Source organism: Eschrichtius robustus, chromosome 20 (genome assembly GCF_028021215.1).
Source record: "Eschrichtius robustus isolate mEscRob2 chromosome 20, mEscRob2.pri, whole genome shotgun sequence".
In the NCBI taxonomy this organism is placed as follows: domain Eukaryota; kingdom Metazoa; phylum Chordata; class Mammalia; order Artiodactyla; family Eschrichtiidae; genus Eschrichtius; species Eschrichtius robustus.
The window spans coordinates 60,151,150-60,176,848 of record NC_090843.1 but is presented as its reverse complement, the minus strand read 5'-3'; the positions used below and the strand labels follow the sequence as shown (position 1 = coordinate 60,176,848).

The window sequence follows — 25,699 nt, the reverse complement described above, 5'->3', positions numbered from 1 at the left end:
TCCCACTACTGGGCATATACCCTAAGAAAACCATAATTCAAAAAGAGATATGTACCACAGTGTTCACTGCAGCACTGTTTACAACAGCCAGGACACGGAAGCAACCTAAGTGTCCATCGACAGATGAATGGATAAAGAAGACGTGGCACATATATACAATGGAGTATTACTCAGCCATAAAAAGAAACGAAATTGAGTTATTTGTAGTGAGGTGGATGGACCTAGAGTCTGTCACACAGAGTGAAGTAAGTCAGAAAGAGAAAAACAAATACCGTATGCTAACACATACATATGGAATCTAAAAAAAACAAAACAAAAAAACAATGGTTCTGAAGAACCTAGGGGCAGGACAGGAATAAAGACGCAGACGTAGAGAATGGACTTGAGGACACAGGGAGGAGGAAGGGTAAGTTGGGACGAAGTGAGAGAGTGGCACGGACATATATACACAACCTAACGTAAAATAGATAGCTGGTGGGAAGCAGCCGCATAGCACAGGGAGACCAGCTCGGTGCTTTGTGACCACCTAGAGGGGTGGGATAGGGAGGGTGGGAGGGAGGGAGATGCAAGAGGGAGGGGATATGGGGATATGTGTATATGTATAGCTGATTGACTTTGTTATACAGCAGAAACTAACACACCATTGTAAAGCAATTATACTCCAATAGAGATGTTTAAAAAAAAGATATCTTGGGGCTTCCCTGGTGGCGCAGTGGTTGAGAATCTGCCTGCTAATGCAGGGGACACGGGTTCAAGCCCTGGTCTGGGAAGATCCCACATGCCACGGAGCGACTAGGCCCGTGAGCCACAACTACTGAGCCTGCGCGTCTGGAGCCTGTACTCCGCAACAAGAGAGGCCACGGTAGTGAAAGGCCCGCGCACCGCAATGAAGAGTGGCCCCCCGCTTGCCGCATCTAGAGAAAGCCCTCGCACAGAAACGAAGACCCAATCGATCAATCAATCAATAAATAAATCTAAAAAAAAAACAAAAAAAACAAAAAAAGATATAAAAAAAAAAAAGATATCTTTATTATAAAATAGGTTATATATGATCATTATTCACAGGATTGACGAATGTTAAAGTGGCAGGAGACAGATCTTGAAAAGAAAAAGTTTTCTGAAAGTTTTATGAGAATACTAGTAATAAAGCAAGAAAACATAGGTAATAAAGGCATTTTATAATGCCTTTGAGAAATACTAAAGAGAGGTGAAGAAACTGAGTTTGTCAAAATTATGACACAGGAACAAGAGAAGTTGATGTAAAATAGGATATTTTTAACTGAACAATGCAAAACAAGGCTCCTCACATGTCTGCTTTCCTTTATTAGGTAGTCCTTGTAAATCCCAAATCTATAATGAAAAGGTTTTCACCAGGTACTAAATAGTTCCTATAACTTTAGCAACGTATTTCTATTGATGTTTTAATTTATAAAGCCAACTTTGGTCCTTCCCCACACCCAGCATGTGTTCTAAGAGGTGTGAAGGGTGCCGTAGAAGGAAAACACTCCCTGTCTGCAAGGTGCTTATAATCCAACTGGAAGATAAGAACTACAAGTGAAAGAGCTGGAGAAATCCTGCAGTCATCTTAGCATGGTGTTCTGTATAAGCTGATGATAGGAGGCTTCTTAGGATTAATATGCAAACGAAACAGAGAAAGGAGCTACAACATCATATAGTAGATGAGCCAGAAACAACGGTCTCTTTCCAAATGCAAGAATAAGTATCTATCACCACTGGCACAGACCATGGAGACTGACATTTCACCTCCAGCCAAGCCACGGAGTTGACCATACCCAACAAGATGCTAGCGCTCAACTTCTCAAGGAATAATGTCGTGGGTTTTTTTTAACATGAATCGAATGGTCCAGTTGCTGGTTTTCTATAATGTCTTTCCTTCCTCTGCCAGGCAGTGTCTTTGATTTGGCTGCCATCAATAAGCCACAGCCATGAGTTCGGACGCTGAGATGGCCATTTCTGGGGAGGCTGGTCCTTACCTCCGAATGCCTGAAAAGCAGCGCACGGAGGCCCAGAATAGGCCTTTTGATGCCAAGAACACAAACTACGTGGTAGACCCTAAGGAGTCCTATGTGAAAGCAACCCTGCAGAGTACAGAAGGAGGGAAGGTGACAGCCAAGACCGAAGCTGGGGATGTGAGTAAAACATCTGGAGGGGATTAGACTGGGCCCCATTGCCAGTTAGGGGAGCTGACACTCCTTTGTCGACCTGGCTTCTCTTACTTGACTTGACAGATAGTAACTGTGAAAGAAGACGAAGACTTCCCCATGAACCCTCCTAAATTTGACAAGATGGAGGACATGGTCATGATGACCCACCTGCACGAGCCAGCAGTGCTGTACAACCTCAAAGAGCGTTACACAGCCTGGATGATCTACGTGAGTTTGTTCTCACGGCCTCTGCTCATGCAGGCGGTTAATATTTTGAAAAATAGTATGTTATGAAGGTCCCCGTGAAATAATTATATTCCTTTTTTTCCTTTACGGTGCAGTCCTACTCAGGCCTCTTCTGTGTCACCGTCAACCCCTACAAGTGGCTGCCAGTGTACAACCCAGAGGTGGTGGTTGCCTACAGAGGCAAAAAGCGCCAGGAGGCCCCACCCCACATCTTCTCCATGTCAGACAATGCCATCAGTTCATGCTGACTGTTGAGTGGCTTGACTGTTTTTCATACAAATTATTTCACCACCTATAATCACAAAATGGAGAAGTTAAAAAGACCTTTAGAAATACTAGTTGCACACAAGAGGTGACTAAAGCACAGAGAGGTACACGTTGTCAAGTGGGGATTAAAACTCAGTTCTCCTGATTCTACCTCCACGATTTTACCAGACTATGCTACTACTCCAACCCTAGTAAGTTCGTTTACAGTCTCCTTGCTTAGACATACATGATTTTAGATATTTAAGTAACAAAAAAGGTTAAATTCACAGCTGAATAGTATTGTCTGAATAGAAATGAAAAATATATGCTCAATCATTTTAGTACCTAAGTTTCCTGTTGATTTTGAATTAGATACTTTAAGAAGTATTGTTACGTCTTTAAAGTCATCAGAACCCATTTCAGAGATAATAGCCTCTCTCTGAATGAAAATGGTATTCGGGGACACTGCATTCAAAAGGAAGTTGTCAGTTTCCCCCTTAAAAGAACTTTATTCTGATTGAGGCACCCTCTCTTACCTGATCTTTCTTTGACCCAATAGCATGCTTTTGGGAGTCTGATCAGAATTAGGGTTGCAGTCTGGGACCCTGAGACAGAGATGTGTGTGTGTGTGTGTGTGCGCACGTGTGCGTGTTTGTGTGTGTGTAATTGATCCATTTAGAAACTAAATCTCAATCTTGGCCTGATTAACACTATTTGGAACTATGAAATATACACAGTCCAAATCCTTAGCATATTGTGCATTTTTCAGTTATATGCATTCATCAGCAAAGAGCAGGCCGCTGGAACCTACAGATGACAACTAGGGAACGTGTCTCTGGAAAGGATTGCTCTTTCTTTTAAACCAGAAGGACACACTTTCTGTGGGGCGTAAGGAGTCTAAAATACGACACATTTTAACGTTTCTCTTCCCCAACTTACGAGACATAATAACAACACCACGTGTTAACTTTACAATAACATACGGAAAAACTCCACTGAATGTGACACTTACACTCAATGCCCTCAGTGTTTCCCTATAGAAAGTTTTGTTTGTGTAACTAGTAGATATGCTGACTGTCCACTGTCTTTCTTCTAGATGGAGAGAATCAGTCTATCTTAATCACGTATGTATTATTATTCTGAGACTTATTCCTATTTTATTTTCACTGGGAAAATCACAATCCAAAAGAAGAAATTAGTTCATGCCCCATACTAAAGCAATGGCATCATCAGCCTGGAACTAAATATTGCTATCACTTATTATAGGGCTCAGATTGCATCCAAATATAAAATAACAATGTCCCAAATTACATCGTTCGCTAGTCCAATCTTAAAAGTTCCAGAGCTTTCCAGGGATTGGGAGATATAAAGCACCATGTCCACACACGGCCAGAGCCCAGTACTGGAGAGTGAGCACACACCTTCTGAAGTCTGGGCACTTTGCGGATGTTACCAGTGGGTCATTTCCAAGGCCTACTTGAGGACTGTCTATTCCTTCAAAGACCTAACTTGGGAATATCTTTAGTCTAAGGAAGCTGAAGAACACTTTAATGTTCTTCAGAGAGTTGCTTTGCTTCAGAGAGTTTCTTACTAATTGTTTCATTTACTACATAGTGCTTGAGGAGCTGCTTCTCGGACCCCTGAAGCCCGGCCTCAGCACCTAGAAGAGAGCCTGACACATTTTAGGCACTCAAGAAATAAGTGCTACATGATTAATGATCGACTGCCTCAGATGCTTATCAGTGCAAAGCAACAGAAATAATATGGGCTAAATGTGGCCTGAAGAGAAAGATCTAGGGCACTCTGACAAAGACATATAAAGACAGGCGCGTAAGACAGTAAATGCTAATGGAGGAAGTAGTTTCCTTTGTCACAGAGCTTAATTTCTCACACATATTTGATCACTGCTTGACAGCGGAGGATCCGGGGCTGGGAAGACAGTGAACACGAAGCGTGTGATCCAGTACTTTGCAACAACTGCAGTCACTGGGGAGAAGAGGAAGGAGAAACCTACTCCTGGCAAAATGCAGGTGGGTCTGATTGCCACGTCAGAATCCAAGCTGCCAAGTAAGAAACTCCCGAGCCCCACATGTGAGGACTGCTCTTGCCTTTGCAGGGGAGTCTGGAAGATCAAATCATGAATGCCAACCCCCCGCTGGAGGCCTATGGCAACGCCAAGACCGTGAAGAATGACAACTCCTCTCGCTTTGTAAGTCTGTGGCTCACAGAAGGGTTTTCTCAGGTGTCCTCTCAAATGCCAGAGAAGGCTGTCTGAGCTATTAATTCAAGCTCTTGTTACTCGTGTGCTAACAGTTTTGTATATAACATCATCTTTTTCACTTGCAAGGGTAAATTCATCAGGATCCACTTCCTTAGCACGGGGAGGCTGGCTTCTGCTGATACTGAAACATGTGAGTAACAGGACCTCCTAAATAGAATCCAAGAATGACAAATGACGGTTGGGAGGAACATCGTACAGCTCCTGCTGAGCCTGGAGCCTGTGAAACACCAGTCACTGCCAAACATGCCTGTGGGTAATGCCAGGCTTAACCAGAGCCCACAGTGCGCTTCACCCACTTCAGTCAGGAGCCAACAGTGCTCTAGAAATTGCCAGGAGTTGCTGGGCTTATCTGAAGGATGCCAGCCTCAGAAGAAATTTCAAATTTTTCTAAGAAAAAACTAAGACTGGGGGTATATAACTTGGGTTTAGTGTATGTGATTTCTTCCTAGTGTGAGCCTTGATAAATGGTGCCCTTAGTAACCCCTCTGTTATAAAGCGAGAAGAGACCCTGAGGAGGAACAGGTTATCAAGAATCAATTATATTTGAAATGTCAAGAATCTTCCGTATGAGAAATGAACATGTGTTGAGCCAGGCAACTTCAGTTGCCTTCTAGAGGTGGCAAGAGCAACCGCAGTGGTAGAGACGTAATATGTGATACCTCACGGGACCATTCAGCTGAAATCTCATGGGGCCAGTGAGATTTAGCTTATGACCCCAAGTTCCAAAATCATTCCAGGCACTTTATCATTTTTCCCTCTAATCCAATGTCTACTTTCCATCGCAGATCTTCTGGAGAAGTCTAGAGTCACTTTCCGGCTAAAGGCAGAAAGAAGCTACCATATATTTTATCAGCTCAGGTCTAACAAGAAGCCAGAACTAGTTGGCATGAAAGAGCTTAAATTTTTACTAGCACACCTTCTAATGTAAAACATACACCCTGAATTCTATGTACCCAGAAATGCTCATGATCACCACCAACCCACATGACTATGCCTTCGTCAGTCAAGGGGAGATCGAAGTCACTAGCATTAATGACGCAGAAGAGCTGTTGGCCACAGACGTAAGTTACACATGCAGTTTTTTAAAAATAAGTCATTGTGCATGGAAATGACGACGACAACCTGCTGTAGGTGTGAATAAGGACACAGTATAAGTTCTTCTAAATAAGTTAGTGTCTTGTGCCCTAATTCTGCCCTCTCATCTCTCCTGGCAGAGCACCACTGACATCGTGGGCTTCTCTTCTGAGGAAAAAGTGTCCATCTTCAAGCTCACGGGGGCAGTAACGCATTACGGGAACATGAAATTCAAGCAAAAGCAGCGTGAGGAGCAAGCAGAGCCAGATGGCACTGAAGGTACCAAATGAACCTCCAACTGGGTTAAACGAGAGAATATAGGCAAATAAGCCCACTCCAAACCCATGTCTCCTTTGCACCTGAGCATCTGATGGCCACATACAAATTTAACCCCACACAGGAATGATTCATTCCTTACTCTGCCCCGAGGAGCTGTGGGGTCATAGTAGGTCACGTTGGATGTCTGAATTGTGTCTCTGCAGTTGCTGAAAAGGCTGCCTCTCTCCAGGGTCTGAACTCTGCTGACCTGCTCCAAGCCCTCTGCTACCCCAGGGTCAAGGTCGGCAATGAGTATGTCACCAAAGGCCAGAGTGTGCAGCAGGTAATGGCACAACCTCTGTGAATCTCACACTTCCCAGGCCTTCAGGACACGTCTTTAATAACAGCAACGATCATTACTCTGTCTATGAAGGTGTACAATGCAGTGGGAGCCCTGGCCAAAGCCGTCTACGAGAAGATGTTCCTGTGGATGGTCACCCGCATCAACCAGCAGCTGGACACCAAGCAGCCCAGGCAGTTCTTCATCGGGGTCTTGGACATCGCTGGCTTTGAGATCTTTCATGTGAGTTGTTGGCATCAATGACAAGCCCCAAAGCACCCTTCCGCTTTGTGTCTGCTTTGCTGAGTCTCCACTGGATTTTCCAAACTCACTCAAACTCTTTGCTATTCGAAATACCCAGTTCAACACCCTGGAGCAGCTGTGCATCAACTTCACCAACGAGAAACTGCAACAGTTTTTCAACCACCACGTGTGCGTGCTGGAGCAGGAGGAGTACAAGAAGGAGGGCATCGAGTGGACGTTCATCGACGTTGGGAAGGACATGGACGCCTGCGCTGACATCCTCGAGAAGGTTCGCTTCCCTTTCTCAGATCACAGATCACACTGCTGACCCGTATTTAAAAGAAAATCATAACACTCGCTGTATACTCTGGTAAGAGATTTCTACTTGTAACTAAAATCAGGAAAATTCCTTTGCCAACTCCAAGGTAGGTATTCTGGGAAAAGGAGACTGAATCTTTTCTAGAGAGTCCAGAACTCTACATTTCCCCACAGTGTGCAATGCAAGCCCGATACTTAAGCCATCTTTCCTTATAAAAGAGCTCTGACGAGAGCATGTTTTACTTCTTATCTCTTTGTCAGCCTTGGAGTCATCACTGCTGGCATTTGAAATTGGAATTTCTAGCGCTTTAAAGAAGAGGCTCTCAGTAGTGTCAAAGACTTGCCACAAGTACTTTTAGTAAAACTGCACATTTCCCTAATCTCACTCCTAGCAATACTTTTGGGAAAGTGTGGGGTGGAGCCTTGGAATATCTGCATTTTTACCAAGTGCTTCTGACACAACCCGTCTGCAAGTCACACCTGGAGAAATATTGCTCTAAGGCCTTTGGGGCAAAGACACAAACTCCACCAGAGCTCCTTCCTTGTTTATCTTACTCTCCATCATATCCCAGAGCCCAACACCACACCCGGATCTTGACAGGTACCCGATAAATATTTGTGATTTAACAACTTCTGACCAAAGAAATGAGTTCTCACTAACTGTAAAGAATGAAATGACGAATTTACTCAAATAGGATCATTGTGTTCCACATTATTTCTACAGGCAGACAAAATTCAAGTGTCATGTTTCTTTTCATTCTCTCAGCCTATGGGCATCTTCTCCATCCTGGAAGAGGAGTGCATGTTCCCCAAGGCCACAGACACCTCCTTCAAGAACAAGCTGTATGAACAGCATCTTGGAAAGTCTCCCTGCTTCCTGAAGCCCAAGGCGGTTAAAGGCAGGGCTGAGGCCCACTCCTCCCTGGTGCACTACGCCGGCACCACGAACTGCAACATCACTGGCTGGCTGCACAAGAACAGGGACCCCCTGAACGAGTCGGTGGCCGGGCTGTACCAGAATTCCACAGTGAAGATTCTGGCTTTCTTTTTCTCTGAGCAAACATCTGAAGCAGGTAATTATCAACAGAATTAATCTTTTACTTAATGTATAAAACTGAGGCAGAGAAAGCCTGTACTATGAGTGCTTGTGATTTCTCTTCCCCTTAGAGGGTGGCGGTGCAAAGAAAGGCGGCAAGAAGAAGGGTTCTTCTTTCCAGACCGTGTCAGCTGTCTTCAGGGTACAATCTTCACTTTCTCTAACTAGGTTCAGGAAGTTGAATTTTACTTTACTATGTGGGGAAGGGTAAATAATCTTGCAAGGATTCTAGAGCTAAATGTGGCTCCAGGAGACAGCTCAGCAGGTAGTGGTAGCATTGACTCTCGCAGGAAGGTGTGGGGTAGCTTGGAAGAGATAGCTCAGTATATAGGAGACACAGGTGCCAGGAGGTCAGAGTCAGTATGAGATGGTAAAATTCAATATTGGGGCCGGGAAATAAGGTCATCTGACACTTAAAAGCTTCTTCTGGGAGAAGATTAAGCAAAACATGAGATTTTCTTTGGGAGCGTCCAAATGGGGTAGGTGCTTAGGTGTATATTGGCATAAAACTGAAATGAGTAGATTCTGAAAGGTGAGGATAGAAAAATAGTGGTAGGATTTGGAGGCTGATCTAAAGAAGAAAATAAGAAATCAGGTGTGATTAAGAAATAGCTTCTTAAGGAAAATTTACTTATCTCTTGACAATCCTATCTGGAATAACTGAAGTTCTAGTTATTCTGAAAAATCAGGATTTCCATAGGGTGGAAAACCTCTCACATTGGCAATATGACTGTCCGTTTTCTGCCAATTCCCAGAACAAGGCATTAAAAGGCCCCTTGCTATGAAACCAGCAGGAAGACACAGCTATGTAATTACAAGGAATAAGCATGTGCTAGAGAAGCAGATACAATTGAAAGTTGGGTAAAGAAAGAAATGGGAGAGCTGGAAGGAGATTTTGAGTTTTTTGTAAATCGCACCACATTATCTAGGCAAAAGATTATGGGTAGAGTATTTCCATATGTTAAAATGCCGTAACTTTATAACATACGCTAGGAAATTCAACAGGAATGAATAACCACTTCAACAGCGAGTTTATAAGGCACAAAGACAGGGAAAATAGAGATATTTCCAGCGATAACCCTCTGCAAATTCAATCTGGATACTAATCATTGAAATTAAGACAGTATCATGGATCATGATAATTATGTCTATAAATATGAATGTACAAGAACAGTGCATGTTTAACCAAATATTCATATGGTTCCACAGGAGAATGTGGGTAAGCTGATGACTGGCCTGAGGAGCACTCACCCCCACTTTATACAGTGCATCGTCCCCAGTGTAACCAAAACCCCTGGTAAGACACTTCTGACATCCAGACAAGCTCTAGTGTGACTGCTCATTAGACTATTATATGGACAATGTATCTCTTTTTAGGGTTCAGGGATAATGAGCTTGTCCTGAACCAGCTGAGGTGTAACGGTGTGCTGGCAGGCATCCGCGTCTTCAGTAAGGGGCTCCCAAGCAGAATCCTGCATGCAGACTTCATATACAGCTCAGACTTTCGCACTGGGAATTATTTTACAAGGTTCTTATTATTTCATTTTTCAATGAAATGATCCTGTCCTTTATAACTTCTATTAAAATTGAAGAGCAACGAATTTAAAAGACTCCGTATCGATATACCAAAAGTTTGACACCCTTTGAATATACAAAGACTAGATAAAGAGATAGATATGATTGCTTGTTTATCTGTGTTAGACTACCCAACAGTTAAGTTGTTTCTATACTGAGGCAGGAAGATTTCTTGTTGCTGACAACAGCTGTATCATTTATTTGTTTGGCTCAAACAGATACAAGATATTAAATGCAAGTGCAATCCCTGAAGGACAATTCACTGACGGCAAGGATGCTTCTGAGAAGCTCCTCGGGTCCCTCGACATTGACCACACCAAGTACAAATGTGGTCTAACCAAGGTAATAGTCTCTAAGGCCCACCAGACACTATGCCTGTCCCTTTGGAGTCTATGTAAAGTTTCTGATCTGCAACTCTGCCCATGCACAGGTCTTTTTCAAAGCTGGCTTTCTGGGGGTACTAGAGGAGATGCGAGAGAACAAGGTGGCCCAGCTGGTTATTCAAACCCAGGCCAGGTGCAGAGGGTTCTTGGCAAGAGTGGAGTACCAGAAGACGGAGGAGCAGAGGTAAAATAGGAAATGTTACTAAACCCCATCAGCCTAGGCCTTTTCATTCTGTTTCCTGTTATACCTGCCTTTGAACATTTCTGTTCCTATCACAGAGAGTCCATCTTCTGTATCCGGTACAATATTCGTGTTTTCATGAATGTGAAAGACTGGCCCTGGATGAAGCTGTATTTCAAAATCAAGGTCCTCCTCAAGAGTGCAAAGACAGAGGAGACGCCCACCCCGAAAGGTGATGAGGAGACCAAAGAAAAGCTGGATCAGTCAAGCGCAAAATTGAAAGAACTTGAAGAGAACATTGAAATTCTGATTTGAGAAAGAGAAAAATGACCTGCAGCTCCAGGTTCAATCTGTGAGTATCAGAAGCCATTGCTTGCAATCTGATGCTAGAATTTCGATTCAGCAGTTGCTAGGGGAGAGTCTAAATTCCACCTTATTAACGGACTGATTATCAAGCTTTCTTACATCACAACTCCTCAGAATGTTCCATAAAATTTCATATACAATATTACTAAAAAGCTCTGTGGTAGGATTCCTTTCTGTTGACAAGGGAAAAATAAAAACATTTTTCCTTTCCCCCTGTTGTTTCTCCTAGCAAAATATGGGCAGTAAATAAAGTGATCTTTGTTCCCTAAGATTCTCCCTGCTGAAAAATGCAAATAAGAGCAGCGAAGAAAGAACAATGTTGACAGTGAAGAGCGAGGAGACTTTATGATGAGAACGTATCAACTCGAAACCCATATTCTGAATTTTAAAATCTATGGTCCCCTAGCAATTTCCCTCTCAACTATGTCTTGAGAAAGTCTCTAGGACCTGAAAGAATAAGATCATTGCAAAGATAATGGCAATGCTTTCTATAAATAGTGTCAATTAGGCAAAGCATGAGAAATAGTACTGATGTTCTTGTTTTGATGCCCCAAGAAATATCCAGAGGCTTGAGAAGAAATATTTGATCAACACCACTGTCTAACCCATTTCTGTGACCCAAATGACAAGAAAATTTCAGCTGCCACCACTGAAATCAACAACAGAAACATTAAAAGCTACTCTCCAGTTCTCTGAATTCAGAAGGGAATCTGCACTGGTTCCAGTGGGCGCACAGGTTTTAGACACATAACTAGAAAAATTAAAGAAAAATGAATTATAAATACCTAGGCTGGCACTGTGACTTCCCTTATGGTTTATGGAGACAAAGGTTTTCCAAATTGAGGAGGGGTTCATCACATCTTCAAGAATCAAGAGATAATTGTATGGAAGTTAATTTCTCTCAGTATAATATGATCCAAGTATAATCAGTATAACTGATCTAAGTATACTCCTCTCAGTATAATATGACTTCTTTTCAACATTACTCTGTCAACTACCCATTTAATAAATATTTCATGAAGTTCCAAGCATTAGGGATACAACTTTGAGCAAGAGACATAGTCCCTGCCCTCAGAGGATTTATATTCCAACTCCTATTTCTTCTCCTGAGAAACACGTTTGCTACTTCTCTTGCACCACCTTCTAAAATGTTCCGTTCCCCTTAGTTCTTCCGCATGCTCCCATTAATTCCACCCACTCTGTCACTGTAGCATGTGTCTTCCCTTTAATTCACTTTTCTGCTAAATACCCAACCATTTTCTTTGCTTTCCATATACTAAACTTTTCTGGAAAATAATATTAAAGAAAGAAAACTAACTGAAATTACATACCAACACATTAAACACAGGTTATCATGCAGGGGAGTAAAAAAATTTCCTTGACCGTCTTGGTTCCTTGGCTGGGTCTGAAAATTAAACTGACAAAGATAGATTGACAGGAGAAAAACAAACAAATTTTATTTAATTTTTATGTGTACAAGGGAGCTTTCACAAGAGAATAAAGACCTAAAGAAGTGACCAGAGCATGGAGCTTTTATACCCTTTAGACAAAGAAATGATAAATGTGTGAAGAATTGACAAGACAAAGGGGTCTGGACTGGGATAGTAAGTGATGAAGAAATAACTAGGAAGATAAGGGTTAGTTTAACAAGGTTCGTTTACACAGCCTTCTCAGTCCTAAATTCCCTACCTCTTGTGATAAGAATGTCTTCTTGCCTCCCAGTACAGGGAGGGGACCTTCCACATGGAAGTTTTATGACCTGTTTCAGGGAAGAAGGGTGAGGGGAATGGGTCAGGGTGGGCTTCCTATTTCTGCTCTTTTCTCAAACTCCTCTAGCTTAAGATATTCATTATGCCAAGGTACCATACTTTGGGATAGTGTATCCTGAACCCCATCATTAATAAGTATAATTTTATTATAAATTCATCAGGAATTATGACCAATTCCTTTTTTAAAAATCTCCAGTGCCATAAGTGGAGTGCCCAATAAATATTTCCTAAATGATGGAAAGCTAATAAAAATTAACCTAAAGCTTTAAAGCACAATTTATTTGTTTGGTTTCAAAACCTTAATAAAATCTGAAAATGTCCACAGAACAAGATCTAAAAGTGTCTACTGTCCCTTCTCAGGAAGCAGATAGATTGGCTGATGCAGAAGATAGATGTAACCAGCTGATCAAAACCAAAATCCAGCTCGAGGCAAAGATCAAGAAAGTGACTGAGAGAGCTGAGAATGAGGAAGAGATCAATGCTGAGCTGACGGCCAGGAAGAGGAAACTGGAGGACGAATGTTCAGAACTGAAGAAAGACATAGAGGACCTTCAGGTGACACTGGTCAAGGTTGAGAAGGAGAAACATGCCGCAGAGAACAAGGTATGAAATGTATTTGTATACAGCATATAGAGACTCTGCCATCTAACTAAGCTGCTTTAGAGCAGAGATAATCTCTTCCTTAACCTTTCTAGGTGAAAAACCTCACAGAAGAGACGGCAGGCCTGGACGAAGTCATAGCTAAGCTGACCAGGGAAAAGAAGGCCCTCCAGGAGGCCCACCAGCGGACCCTGGATGACCTGCAGGCAGAAGAGGACAAAGTGAACACCCTGAACAAAGCTAAAGCCAAGCTACAGCAGCAAGTGCATGACGCAAGTCTAGGATTATCAAGGAAATTATTTTCTTCAAAGGGAAGCTAAGCAATCCTTATGACTCAACATTATGTATATTTAGCTTGAAGGATCTCTGGAACAAGAAAAGAAACTGCGCATGGACTTACAGAGAGCCAAGAGGAAGCTGGAGGGTGACCTAAAATTGGCCCAAGAATCCACAATGGATATAGAAAACGATAAGCAGTAACTTGATGGAAAACTCAAAAAGTGAGTATGAGAGAATTCAATTGTAACCTGCTCGTTGTCTGGATCTCAAAAATATTACTTCACAGCACACAGAAAAAAACAAATAATGACATCTTTAACTTTTGTATTTAATGAAAATGGTACAGTACTGACTTGTAAAACATGCACTTAGCACTTCCTCAACACCAGCAGTACAAAAACGTTCAGTTACACATAGAGAAGAAGACTGGCAAGAGGACAGAGTATGAGCTAATGTGTTGCTCTCCTAACAGGAAAGAGTTTGAAATGAGCCGTCTGCAAAGCAAGATTGAAGATGAACAAGCACTTGGCATTCAACTGCAGAAGAAGATCAAGGAGTTACAGGTAAGTCCATGATTTCCATCAGTCTCATTCAACATGACAAAATACTAACACAAAGGAGCTAACGTTGAGCTTTTCCCCACTGCCAGGCCCACATCGAGGAGCTGGAGGAGGAGATCGAGGCAGAGCGGGCCTCCCGCGCCAAAGCAGAGAAGCAGCGTTCGGACCTCTCCCGGGAGCTGGAGGAGATCAGCGAGCGGCTGGAAGAGGCCGGCGGGGCCACTTCGGTCCAGATTGAGATGAACAAGAAGCAGGAGGCCGAGCTCCAGAAAATGCGCAGGGACCTGGAGGAGGCCACCCTGCAGCATGAGGCCATGGCGGCCACGCTGAGGAAGAAGCACGCGGACAGTGTGGCCGAGCTGGGGGAGCAGATTGACAACCTGCAGAGGGTCAAGCAGAAGCTGGAGAAGGAGAAGAGTGAGCTGAAGATGGAGACTGATGACCTTGCTAGTAACATGCAGAGTGTCTCCAAAACCAAGGTACAATCATGATTTAAGTCTTAAAGAGATTTCTGGAGGACAGGTGTGAGTGAGCCTTTCAAGAATCACTAGTACCTGGCAGGAGGAGACTATGGCAGGAGGCTGGTCGCAGGAAGGGCAACTCCCATGTGATGGGGTCACGTGCACCCTCTTCACAGGAGAATAGCTGTCCCCGAAGGATATGCATCCTGAAAACTCAAGTTCTTTCCAATAAAAAATACAATTCAATGATGTATTTCGAAATTTTTGAAACGCCTCACTTTGATTAGGCTTTTTGTTTTTCCCTTAAGCACAAATACATAATCTGCTTCTCAAAGAAGTTTCATGAGCTGAGTCATCAAGTGTCACTATTCTCATATCACAGATAAGCCAACTGAGTAAAGGCTTAGTTTCACAAAGCAATTTCGTGGCAGTAGGTTTAGACTATGTGTCTTGTTACTCTTTCCATCACAAACTAAGGCCTCAGTTGTTGTGTTTTTTTTTTTTGTAAAGGTAGTGTGTTCTCAAAATAAATGAGTATTGCAGCTCCTATGGAATGCTTAGATTATTGCAAATTTCTATGGTCCAAATACTTGCTTAAGATGCAGTTTACCACTTTTTGAATGCAGGGAAACCTTGAAAAGATGTGCCGCGCTCTAGAAGACCAAGTGAGTGAACTTAAGGCAAAGGGGGAAGAGCAGCAGCGGCTGATCAATGACCTGACGGCTCAGAGAGCACGCCTGCAGACGCAATCAGGTGGGCCATCCACCAGTGTTGACCTTGAATGATACATTTATCTTGGCTATCCAGTTGCTGAAAAACTCTACATTGAGTTACCTGAGCTCACATATGACCTCCCTGGGAGGTGCCGCTCATATGAACACCTTATTGACCACCAGCATGGACTACTTTCTTCCTTTCTGTCTTTTTGGTTTTGGGTTTGTTTTCTTTTAAATAGCGACCCAGGCTCTTTTGTTTTTTAACACTTTAAAGCAGATTTCACTCTCATCTGAAAGTTATCTAATAAAAAAGTGTATCCTGACAGTATTTACTTTTGCTTTTCAAAGTGCTTCCACAAGTTAATTACCTTTTTACCCTCGTTAGTCTGTGTAATGTTATCCCCATTTTAAAGATGTCGGATTATGGTAGTGATGAAATGACCTGTCCAAGAACGCTTACTCCAGTCTTTTCCCTGAAGTCTTGCCGATTGCCGGTAGCACCACAGTTAAGTAGGGAAATATTCAGGACCACAATCCAGCCAGGAGCATTCAAGTGAGGTACATAGACTTTTGATTATCCAAACTGGAGGGTCTCTGCATTTACTCCTCCCCCTATCAACTTGTCCAACTTTCTACCAAAGTTCTCCTCCCCAGGTGAGAGGTAACAAGATGGAAATTGTTTTGTGGGTCATTTGGACCATTAACGTAATAGGTAGATCAAATTGTTGGAGAACCACTTTACTCTTTCATATTCATTCAAATATTGTTCTTTCTAGAACAAAGCTCAAGTAAGGCTTTTATTATTGGTATACAGTTGATAAGTACACTTCATGAAAAAGAAAAACTGTATTCGCAAATAATCAGAATGCTCCCTGTAGTTTCTTCTCCTCATTACATGTTTACTCCTAGTAATTTAGTGGTATAAAAAAAAAAAATTGAAAGCTGTGATTCTTATTAAATGTTAAAGAGATAAGGTTTCCAGGTACCCAGTTCAAAAATGGTGCTGGAAGTGTTTTCTCTCTTTTTAACATAATACAGTTGACCCTTGAACAACACAGGTTTGAACAGTGTGGGTCCACTTACACGTGATTTTTTTTTTCTATAAAAACGCACTACAGTACTAGATGATCCACAGTTGGCTGAATCCATGGATGTGAAAAAGAGGGCTGACTGTAAAGTTATAAGCGGATTTGCGACCGCGCAGAGGGTCGAAACCCCTAACCCCGATTGTTCGAGGGTCAACTATATAGTGTATTTTCTGAATTATGGTGCTTAAAGAATGGGAGACAAATTTAAATGCCACTTAGTTGAAGAACTGATTAGTTATCCACAAACCAACTCGTCCTTGGGGTGGAAAGACACTTGATTGTTTCTTAATATAAAAATTCTTCCAGGATTTTCCTTCGAACATCATTTCAGAGGGAACTGCTCAAAGTCTCCTATTTTCCAAAGAATAAATTCGGTTTCAATCAAGTTTCAGTGAAAGGTAAACTAGTACAACACTGTTGCCTTACACAGAAAACACTGGAATATTTTTTGTTAGTTTGATTCACATTTTTTTTCACATATTTCTTCACCAATTTCTACTGTGATCAAATAGTTTGAAATATCTCCCCAAATCTTTTGTGTTGTTCAGAAGCATGTAATCTGCCTCAATGTCTTCCCTACTTCTCATTTTCACATAGACGTCCTCACCAGGGTTGAAGTGGAAATTGGTGGTTTGCTAAAATCCACACTCTCCATCATGTTTCAGACCCAGCTCCCTTTCCCTGGGTCTAATAATTTAGAGCTTTAATTTCCAAAGTAAGGTTGAGTTTTCTGGCTCTTGATCTTTATAGGTGAATTCTCACGCCAGCTAGATGAAAAGGACTCATTAGTTTCTCAGCTCTCGAGGGGCAAACAAGCATTCACACAACAGACAGAAGAACTGAAAAGGCAGCTTGAAGAGGAGATGAAGGTTAGCCCTACTCACAGCTGTTGTTGTTTCTGTCATTTTCCTTGCTTTTGAGATTGTTTTCTGCTTACTTCTACAGATTTTCTTCTGGCGGCCTACAGGAGCTTAGGGACTAAACATCACTTTAAAGATATAAAATTAAGTCACCAATCTCTATGTTCTCAGGCCAAGAACGCCCTGGCCCACGCCCTGCAGTCCTCCCGCCACGACTGTGACCTGCTGCAGGAACAGTATGAGGAGGAGCAGGAAGCCACGGCTGAGCTGCAGAGGTCGATGTCCAAGGCCAACATTGAGGTGGCCCAGTGGAGGATCAAATATGAGATGGATGCCATCCAGCGCACAGAGGAGCTGGAGGAGGCCAAGTATGTTCTAGAATTACCTAAAATGAAAATAGCTCTGTTAACAATCAAAGTGCACCTGATATTAAATACCACATGGGCAAATGTCCATTGCTCCCCAAATAAAAACCTAGGAAAAATCATGCATGACATAAACCTAAGCAAGAAAAACAAATACTCTAGGTTGTCTAGGGAAAGAAATTAAGTTAGAGGGTAGAAGGAAAAAGGACATAAGGCAAGAGGAAGCTGAATGATTATTTTTTAAAAGGGGAACTTCTGACATCATCCTATCCATACAGGTGTAGGTAGAATAAGAGTCAATTATACTCTCCCGTGCTGCTCCGCCCTCTAAGCCATTAATGGAAAAATCGGTCCAGAGTGATAGATATGTAAGAGAAAAATAATCAGACTTTAAAGCACAGCTCCCCCTTTTGAGACGTAAAAACACGGTTATTTGTAGAGGAAAAAAGAATACAGCGTTAAAGACTAAAAAGTAGACATTAAGCTCTGTAATAAGAAATAACACATATTGTTATTAAAGATCTAAATATTCAATGCAATCAAAAGTTCAAGACTGAACTTAAGAGGGAGACTCTTATTCAACAGAAAGTTTAAGGAAGGGACCTGCTCATTCAAGAGAAAGTTTAAGGAGAGATCTAGTCATTTATTCTGTGACTAATGTAGAGCCAGATAGGAATTATAATGTTTTGGTGGATGCCTTAGAAGAGTTTCTGAGTGACCATTCACTTCTATTGTCCTTATTTCACTTTTTAGGAAGCAGCTGGCCCAGCGTCTGAAAGATGCCGAGGAACACGTAGAAGCTGTGAATGCCAAATGCGCTTCCCTTGAGAAGACCAAGCAGCGGCTCCAGAATGAGGTCGAGGACCTCATGATTGATGTGGAGAGGACAAATGCCGCCTGTGCAGCCCTGGACAAAAAGCAAAGGAACTTCGATAAGGTAATTTCTGCACCAGTTTCTGTCTCAGCATTCAACATGTGATTAAGGATAGCCTCCCACCTTCCATGTGCCTATTCAAACCATCCGAGGGCTCTTCTCAGCAGCTCCTGCTGCATGAGTAGGTGGGGAGGAGGGGGGACTCCTGTGGTTTCTACTCTTCTCATTCATAATTAGTTTTCAGTCCCCGATCATCTCAACTCTGTTTGACAGTTGTCAGAATAAATGGTTTTCATCCCATCAAACTTTCTCCACCCAATTTCTTGACCATTCCTTGCCCCTCAGCTCCTATCAGAATGGAAACAGAAGTATGAAGAAACTCGTGCTGAACTTGAAGCTTCCCAGAAGGAGTCCCGCGCCCTCAGCACAGAGCTGTTCAAGGTTAAGAATGCTTATGAGGAATCCTTAGACCAACTTGAAACCTTGAAGCGGGAAAACAAGAATTTGCAACGTGAGTACATTTTACCTTTTCTTCAACAAAAGATTTGAAAGAATGTTTTCCCTCACTGAATGCATTTTTAAACTTGTATTTTTCACGAACAGAGGAGATTTCTGACCTCACTGAGCAGACTGCAGAAGGAGGGAAACGTATAAATGAACTGGAGAAAATAAAGAAACAAGTGGAACAAGAAAAGTCTGAAATTCAGGCTGCTTTAGAAGAGGCAGAGGTAGACGTTTTATTGTAGACTCTAAAACCATTCTGAGAGGAATTAAGATCTAATACATGCAAGAATAGGTGAATCAAGAGAAAAGAAAAATAATTTTTACTCTGGGTAATAAATATGAGGATGGAACACTGACCATGCATGCAACTAACATAACCGGACATCAGGAACTGTGTGCTAGACACCGAGAAAACAAAGATGAGTAAGTTAAGGGCCCTGCCCCCATGGGCATTAGCTAGCTGGGGAGACAGAATTATACAAAACCAACAACAACACATCGCAGAAATTTCTGTAACAATGGAATAAAGATGCGTTATAGCAGCACAAAGGGAGGAACTATTTCCTATCTCTAGAATACTACGCACTTCCGTTGCCTGCTAATGTCACCCCTTGCTGTCATTAAGGCATCTCTTGAACACGAGGAGGGAAAGATCCTGCGCATCCAGCTGGAGTTGAACCAAGTCAAGTCTGAAGTTGACAGGAAAATCGCTGAAAAGGATCAGGAAATTGACCAGCTGAAGAGGAACCACATTAGAGTCGTGGAGACCATGCAGAGCATGCTGGATGCTGAGATCCGGAGCAGAAATGATGCCATCAGGCTCAAGAAGAAGATGGAGGGAGACCTCAACGAAATGGAAATCCAGCTGAACCATGCCAACCGCACGGCTGCTGAGGCCCTGAAGAACTACAGGAACACCCAAGCCATCCTCAAGGTAAATGGGCTCAGGAGATGGTCCCAGGGCAGTTGGGGTGACTGCAGCCCTGAGAACAAGGTGTCTCAATGATCGTTCATTCCACAGGATACCCAGCTCCACCTGGATGATGCTCTCCGGGGCCAAGAGGACCTGAAGGAGCAGCTGGCCATGGTGGAGCGCAGAGCCAACCTGCTGCAGGCCGAGATCGAGGAGCTGCGGACCACCCTGGAGCAGACGGAGAGGAGCAGGAAGATGGCAGAGCAGGAGCTCCTGGACGCCAGCGAGCGCGTCCAGCTCCTGCACACCCAGGTGAGTATAATATAAAAGTTAAAAATAAAGTGGACTGAAAATGATATTCTTGCTCAAATCTTAGTACTATCTAAAAATTTATGCATAACGTTTTACAGAGGTTACAGTTTAAAATATGTAATATCTTTGGATTAACAATACTTTTGTTTATATGAACTGTGACATTCAGAGTTGACTGTCTTCTAAAAGTATATTGTCAACTCAGATAATTTATAGAACAAGAAAGGATACTAATTAGTTACCTTAATTAATTAGTTTGTGGGTTCATTAGAACATTGGACATTGTAATTTTGCTCTCATGTACTTAGTATTTCTAAATTTGATATTTTAAACAGAACACCAGCCTGATCAACACGAAAAAGAAGCTGGAGACAGACATCTCCCAAATCCAGGGAGAGATGGAGGACATTATCCAGGAAGCTCACAACGCAGAAGAGAAGGCCGAGAAGGCCATCACTGACGTGAGCAGAGGGCCACACGGGGGTGGTCACGCTAGAATCTTGATGGGCTGTCTCAGCTCTCTCTACTGGTTTTGTTTTACTGTTAATTAGGCGGCCATGATGGCCGAGGAGCTGAAGAAGGAGCAGGACACCAGCGCCCACCTGGAGCGGATGAAGAAGAACCTGGAGCAGACGGTGAAGGACCTGCAGCGCCGCCTGGACGAGGCTGAGCAGCTGGCCCTGAAGGGCGGCAAGAAGCACATCCAGAAGCTGGAGGCCAGGGTGGGTCTCACAGCCTGTTCACTTCCCAGCCTGTTCATGCTGCTAGTTACAGCCAAGTGGCTAAACACCTTTGTCCTCTTCCAGGTGAGGGAGCTTGAAAATGAGGTTGAAAATGAACAGAAGCGCAATGTTGAGGTTGTCAAGGGTCTTCGGAAACATGAGAGAAGAGTGAAGGAACTTACTTAGTAGGTGACCAGCCTTTCCATATAATTCAAGCCTACTGCTTTCAAGAAGATAAAAATGAGTTGTTTTCAAACAATGACACTATTTGCTACCTCTTTCATTCCAGACTGAGGAGGACCGCAAGAATGTCCTCAGGCTACAGGACTTGGTGAACAAACTACAAACCAAAGTTAAAGCTTATAAGAGACAAGCTGAAGAGGCTGTAAGTACCTCCCCAGTGAGAGAGAAAGGTTGAGGAGCAGGGCCAGGATTTGTGGAGACTAAAGCTCATAGAATTTAAGAGGCTTTCGTTAAGAGGCAAAGAACACAAAATTGGGAATACAAAATTAGGTTTGAAAATGAGTATTTATTTAGAATGAAAAAAATCTTACCACTAATTATTGGAGCCTTAGAGATTCAGGTTCATTTCTTCTGAGACCTCTAGCAGTTTTCCAGACAAGGTAGTGTAGAAATGCTTCTTGGTTACAACCCACCTCCCTCCCTAACTAGAGCACTCTACTCCCAGCAATTGCCAGCACCCACAGGGGCTGTGCCAACGAGCACTCTGAATCTAAGCCTTATTTAAGTTCATGATGAATCCACCTCAGAACATTTCTTTTCCATTTGGCTGCAGTTATCTTTCTCATCCTGTTAATTCTAAAACCTTCCTTAAGGTTCTCCACACCCAATATTACCACAGTGCCTACTTTTTAAAGTTTGTTTCACAGAAACAAGGTTGATTCAAGTTCCTGCTTTGATATCCCTGTTGTCACTGTAGCATCTTAAGTTTGTCAGGAAGAGAGTCAAGTGAGAGAGAATGAACAGGGGGTTGTAAGCCCACCAACGCAGAGGTGAATATGTGGGATGCCCTGCCCCAAATAGGTACATCACCAAAGAACAGAACCTTTTGCTTTCTCACTCATGAAGCAAATCCTATAGCTGCTCTTAGTAACAAAGGCAGTAAGAATCAGAAAATGTCAAATTTTCTTGTTCTCTCAAATGCATTTCTTTTCTCAGGAGGAACAAGCCAATGTCAACCTTGCCAAATTCCACAAGATCCAGCACGAGCTGGAAGAGGCCGAGGAACGGGCTGACATTGCCGAGTCGCAGGTCAACAAGCGGCGGGTGAAGAGCCGGGAGGTTCACACAGAAGTCATAAGTGAAGAGTAAATTCATCCAAATGCTGAAAGGTGACCAAAGAAAAGGCACAAAATGTGAAGTTCTTTGTCACTGTCATATGTCATTGTAATGTCAAGGAAATAAATCTGCAGAGAATTTTGCAATCTAAAAATACATGTGTCTCTTAATTACAAGCTCAATAGTGCTATTAGAACTAATTCATTTATTCAACATTTGTTATGCTCCTACTGTGTGCAGTCAGAGACAATGACAAAAAACGAATGTGGTCAGGGAACCAACTTTAATAGAAGGCAAATGAAATGAAGTGCTCTAAGAGGATGCAATGGTGGTTAATGGGTCCTCAATTCCATTCAACCAAATTTAATGAGTATCAAGAATGGGTCTGTACAGAAATTGGCACCAAGGATATGACAACCATCCCTGCTTTTGAAGAGCTCAAGCCAGCAAGTGATAGCAATTCAAACAGATGCTGGTACGATACGCGTACTCCGAGAGAAGCGTGAAAACAAAGTGTGGTAATAACGTAGAGTGAGATGTGAACCTGGGGGATCCAGAAAGGTTTCTCAAGGGAGATGGAATTAGCTCCTAAAAGATGAGTAAGTAGTTATCATGTGAAAGAGAAAAGGACATGGTCATTCTAAGAAGAGAAAACAAGCATGAGATTTCAGAGTAGTTGAAGCAGAGGCTCCATGAGCAAAGGGCATCCGAGAAGGCCAGAGATAGAAGCTGAGACCTGACCATGAGGGGTTCAGCCTCACACGCAGGTCTAAGGAATTAGGACACGTATCTAACTGGTCAAATTTCACAAGGAGGAGACTTGACGCAATTCTGGCAGTAGTGTGGAGGATGAAGGAGGATAGGAAAGACCAGAGCCTGGAAATACTATGGAGGCTTTTTAAATGAGATACACTAGAGATGACAGTGACAGAAATGAACAAGAACGCAGAATGAAAGCAGGGTTCCAACACTGGTATAAAGTAAGGCCCAGGAGAGCACTGGGGAAGTTAGACAGTTTGACAGCATTCCCACTTACTTTGTGGTTATAGATTTTTATTTCCGTCTGGGGGGAAATATTTTTCCTCTGAACCACATACCTCTCCAAGAAAAAGGACAGAACTTTTTAGATAAATCTTCCTGTTGACCTAATTTCTACATACAATTCTGCTTACCAAGGAACCTGAATTTTCTCAGTACCATACATATTTTAAGCAGGAACCAGAAAAATAATTTCTTAGTATCAAAAAGAATGTGACTGAAATTTTATCATAGCTATTGCCGAAGTGGGGGATGGGGAGGAGTGATACTTGTTTAAAACTTACAATTTGGCTTCATTGTGTAGATGTTTTAAAAATAAGATCGCTGATCATCTCAACAGATGCAGAGAAAGCTTTCGACAAAATTCAACACCCATTTATGATAAAAGCCCTGCAGAAAGCAGGCATAGAGGGAACTTTCCTCAACATAATAAAGGCCATATATGACAAACCCACAGCCAACATTGTCCTCAATGGTGAAAAACTGAAACCATTTCCACTAAGATCAGGAACAAGACAAGGTTGCCCACTCTCACCACTATTATTCAACATAGCTTTGGAAGTGTTAGCCACAGCAATCAGAGAAGACAAAGAAATAAAAGGAATCCAAATCGGAAAAGAAGAAGTAAAGCTGTCACTGTTTGCAGATGACATGATACTATACATAGAGAATCCTAAAGGTGCTACCAGAAAACTACTAGAGCTAATCAATGAATTTGGTAAAGTAGCAGGATACAAAATAAATGCACAGAAATCTCTTGCATTCCTATACACTAATGATGAAAAATCTGAAAGTGAAATTAAGAAAACACTCCCGTTTACCATTGCAACAAAAAGAATAAAATATCTAGGAATAAACCTACCTAAGGAGACAAAAGACCTGTATGCAGAAAATTATAGGACACTGATGAAAGAAATTAAAGATGATACAAATAGATGGAGAGATATATCATGTTCTTGGATTGGAAGAATCAACATTGTGAAAATGACTCTACTACCCAAAGCAATCTACAGATTCAATGCAATCCCTATCAAACTACCACTGGCATTTTTCACAGAACTAGAACAAAAAATTTCACAATTTGTATGGAGACACAAAAGACCCCGAATAGCCAAAGCAATCTTGAGAACGAAAAATGGAGCTGGAGGAATCAGGCTCCCTGACTTCAGACTATACTACAAAGCTACAGTAATCAAGACAGTTTGGTACTGGCACAAAAACAGAAATATAGATCAATGGAACAGGATAGAAAGCCCAGAGATAAACCCACGCACATATGGTCACCTTATCTTTGATAAAGGAGGCAAGCACATACAGCGGAGAAAAGACAGCCTCTTCAATAAGTGGTGCTGGGAAAATTGGACAGGTACATGTAAAAGTATGAAATTAGAACACTCCCTGACACCATACACAAAAATAAACTCAAAATGGATTAAAGACCTAAGTGTAAGGCCAGACACTATCAAACTGTTAGAGGAAAACATAGGCAGAACACTCTATGACATAAATCACAGCAAGATCCTTTTTGACCCAGCCCCTAGAGAAATGGAAATAAAAACACAAATAAACAAATGGGACCTAATGAAACTTAAAAGCTTTTGCACAGCAAAGGAAACCATAAACAAGACCAAAAGACAACCCTCAGAATGGGAGAAAATATTTGCAAATGAAGCAACTGACAAAGGATTAATCTCCAAGATTTACAAGCAGCTCATGCAGCTCAATAACAAAAAAACAAACAACCCAATCCAAAAATGGGCAGAAGACCTAAATAGACATTTCTCCAAAGAAGATATACAGATGGCCAACAGACACATGAAAGAATGCTCAACATCATTAATCATTAGAGAAATGCAAATCAAAACTACAATGAGGTATCATCTCACACCGGTCAGAATGGCCATCATCAAAAAATCTACAAACAATAAATGCTGGAGAGGGTGTGGAGAAAAGGGAACACTCTTGCACTGTCGGTGGGAATGTAAATTGATACAGCCACTATGGAGAACAGTATGGAGGTTCCTTAAAAAACTAAAAATAGAACTACCATATGACCCAGCAATCCCACTACTGGGCATATACCCTGAAAATCATAAATTCAAAAACCATAATTCAAAAAGAGTCATGTACCACAATGTTCACTGCAGCTCTATTTACAATAGCCAGGACATGGAAGCAACCTAAGTGTCCATCATCGGATGAATGGATAAAGAAGATGTGGCACATATATACAATGGAATATTACTCAGCCATAAAAAGAAATGAAATGGAGGTATTTGTAATGAGGTGGATGGAGTTAGAGTCTGTCATACAGAGTGAAGTAAGTCAGAAAGAGAAAAACAAATACAGTATGCTAACACATATATATGGAACCTAAGGAAAAAAAAAAAAAAAAAAAGGTCATGAAGAACCTAGTGGCAAGACGGGAATAAAGACACAGACCTACTAGAGAATGGACTTGAGGATATGGGGAGGGGGAGGGGTGAGATGTGAAAGGGTGAGAGAGTGTCATGGACATATATACACTACCAAATGTAAAATAGCTAGCTAGTGGGAAGCAGCCGCAT

The 25,699-nt window shown here is 42.1% G+C and overlaps 1 protein-coding gene across 1 annotated transcript; it reads left to right on the top strand.

The window, feature by feature from the left end:
* Window positions 1–1,946: 1,946 nt before the first annotated feature.
* Window positions 1,947–22,127, top strand: LOC137755056 (myosin-1-like). The gene is given in 39 exon segments (XM_068531012.1): window positions 1,947–2,150; window positions 2,250–2,393; window positions 2,507–2,651; window positions 3,742–3,781; window positions 4,573–4,687; window positions 4,774–4,866; window positions 5,005–5,068; window positions 5,724–5,822; window positions 5,896–5,999; window positions 6,153–6,291; window positions 6,495–6,613; window positions 6,704–6,853; window positions 6,972–7,142; window positions 7,938–8,244; window positions 8,339–8,409; window positions 9,477–9,564; window positions 9,645–9,753; window positions 10,052–10,184; window positions 10,273–10,409; window positions 10,505–10,721; window positions 10,723–10,758; window positions 12,902–13,144; window positions 13,237–13,413; window positions 13,496–13,641; window positions 13,893–13,983; window positions 14,070–14,459; window positions 15,068–15,194; window positions 16,996–17,114; window positions 17,277–17,473; window positions 18,224–18,407; window positions 18,690–18,855; window positions 18,948–19,072; window positions 19,474–19,782; window positions 19,870–20,073; window positions 20,409–20,534; window positions 20,625–20,795; window positions 20,880–20,980; window positions 21,081–21,180; window positions 21,975–22,127. Coding segments are annotated over 39 exon segments (5,814 nt in total).
* Window positions 22,128–25,699: the final 3,572 nt, after the last annotated feature.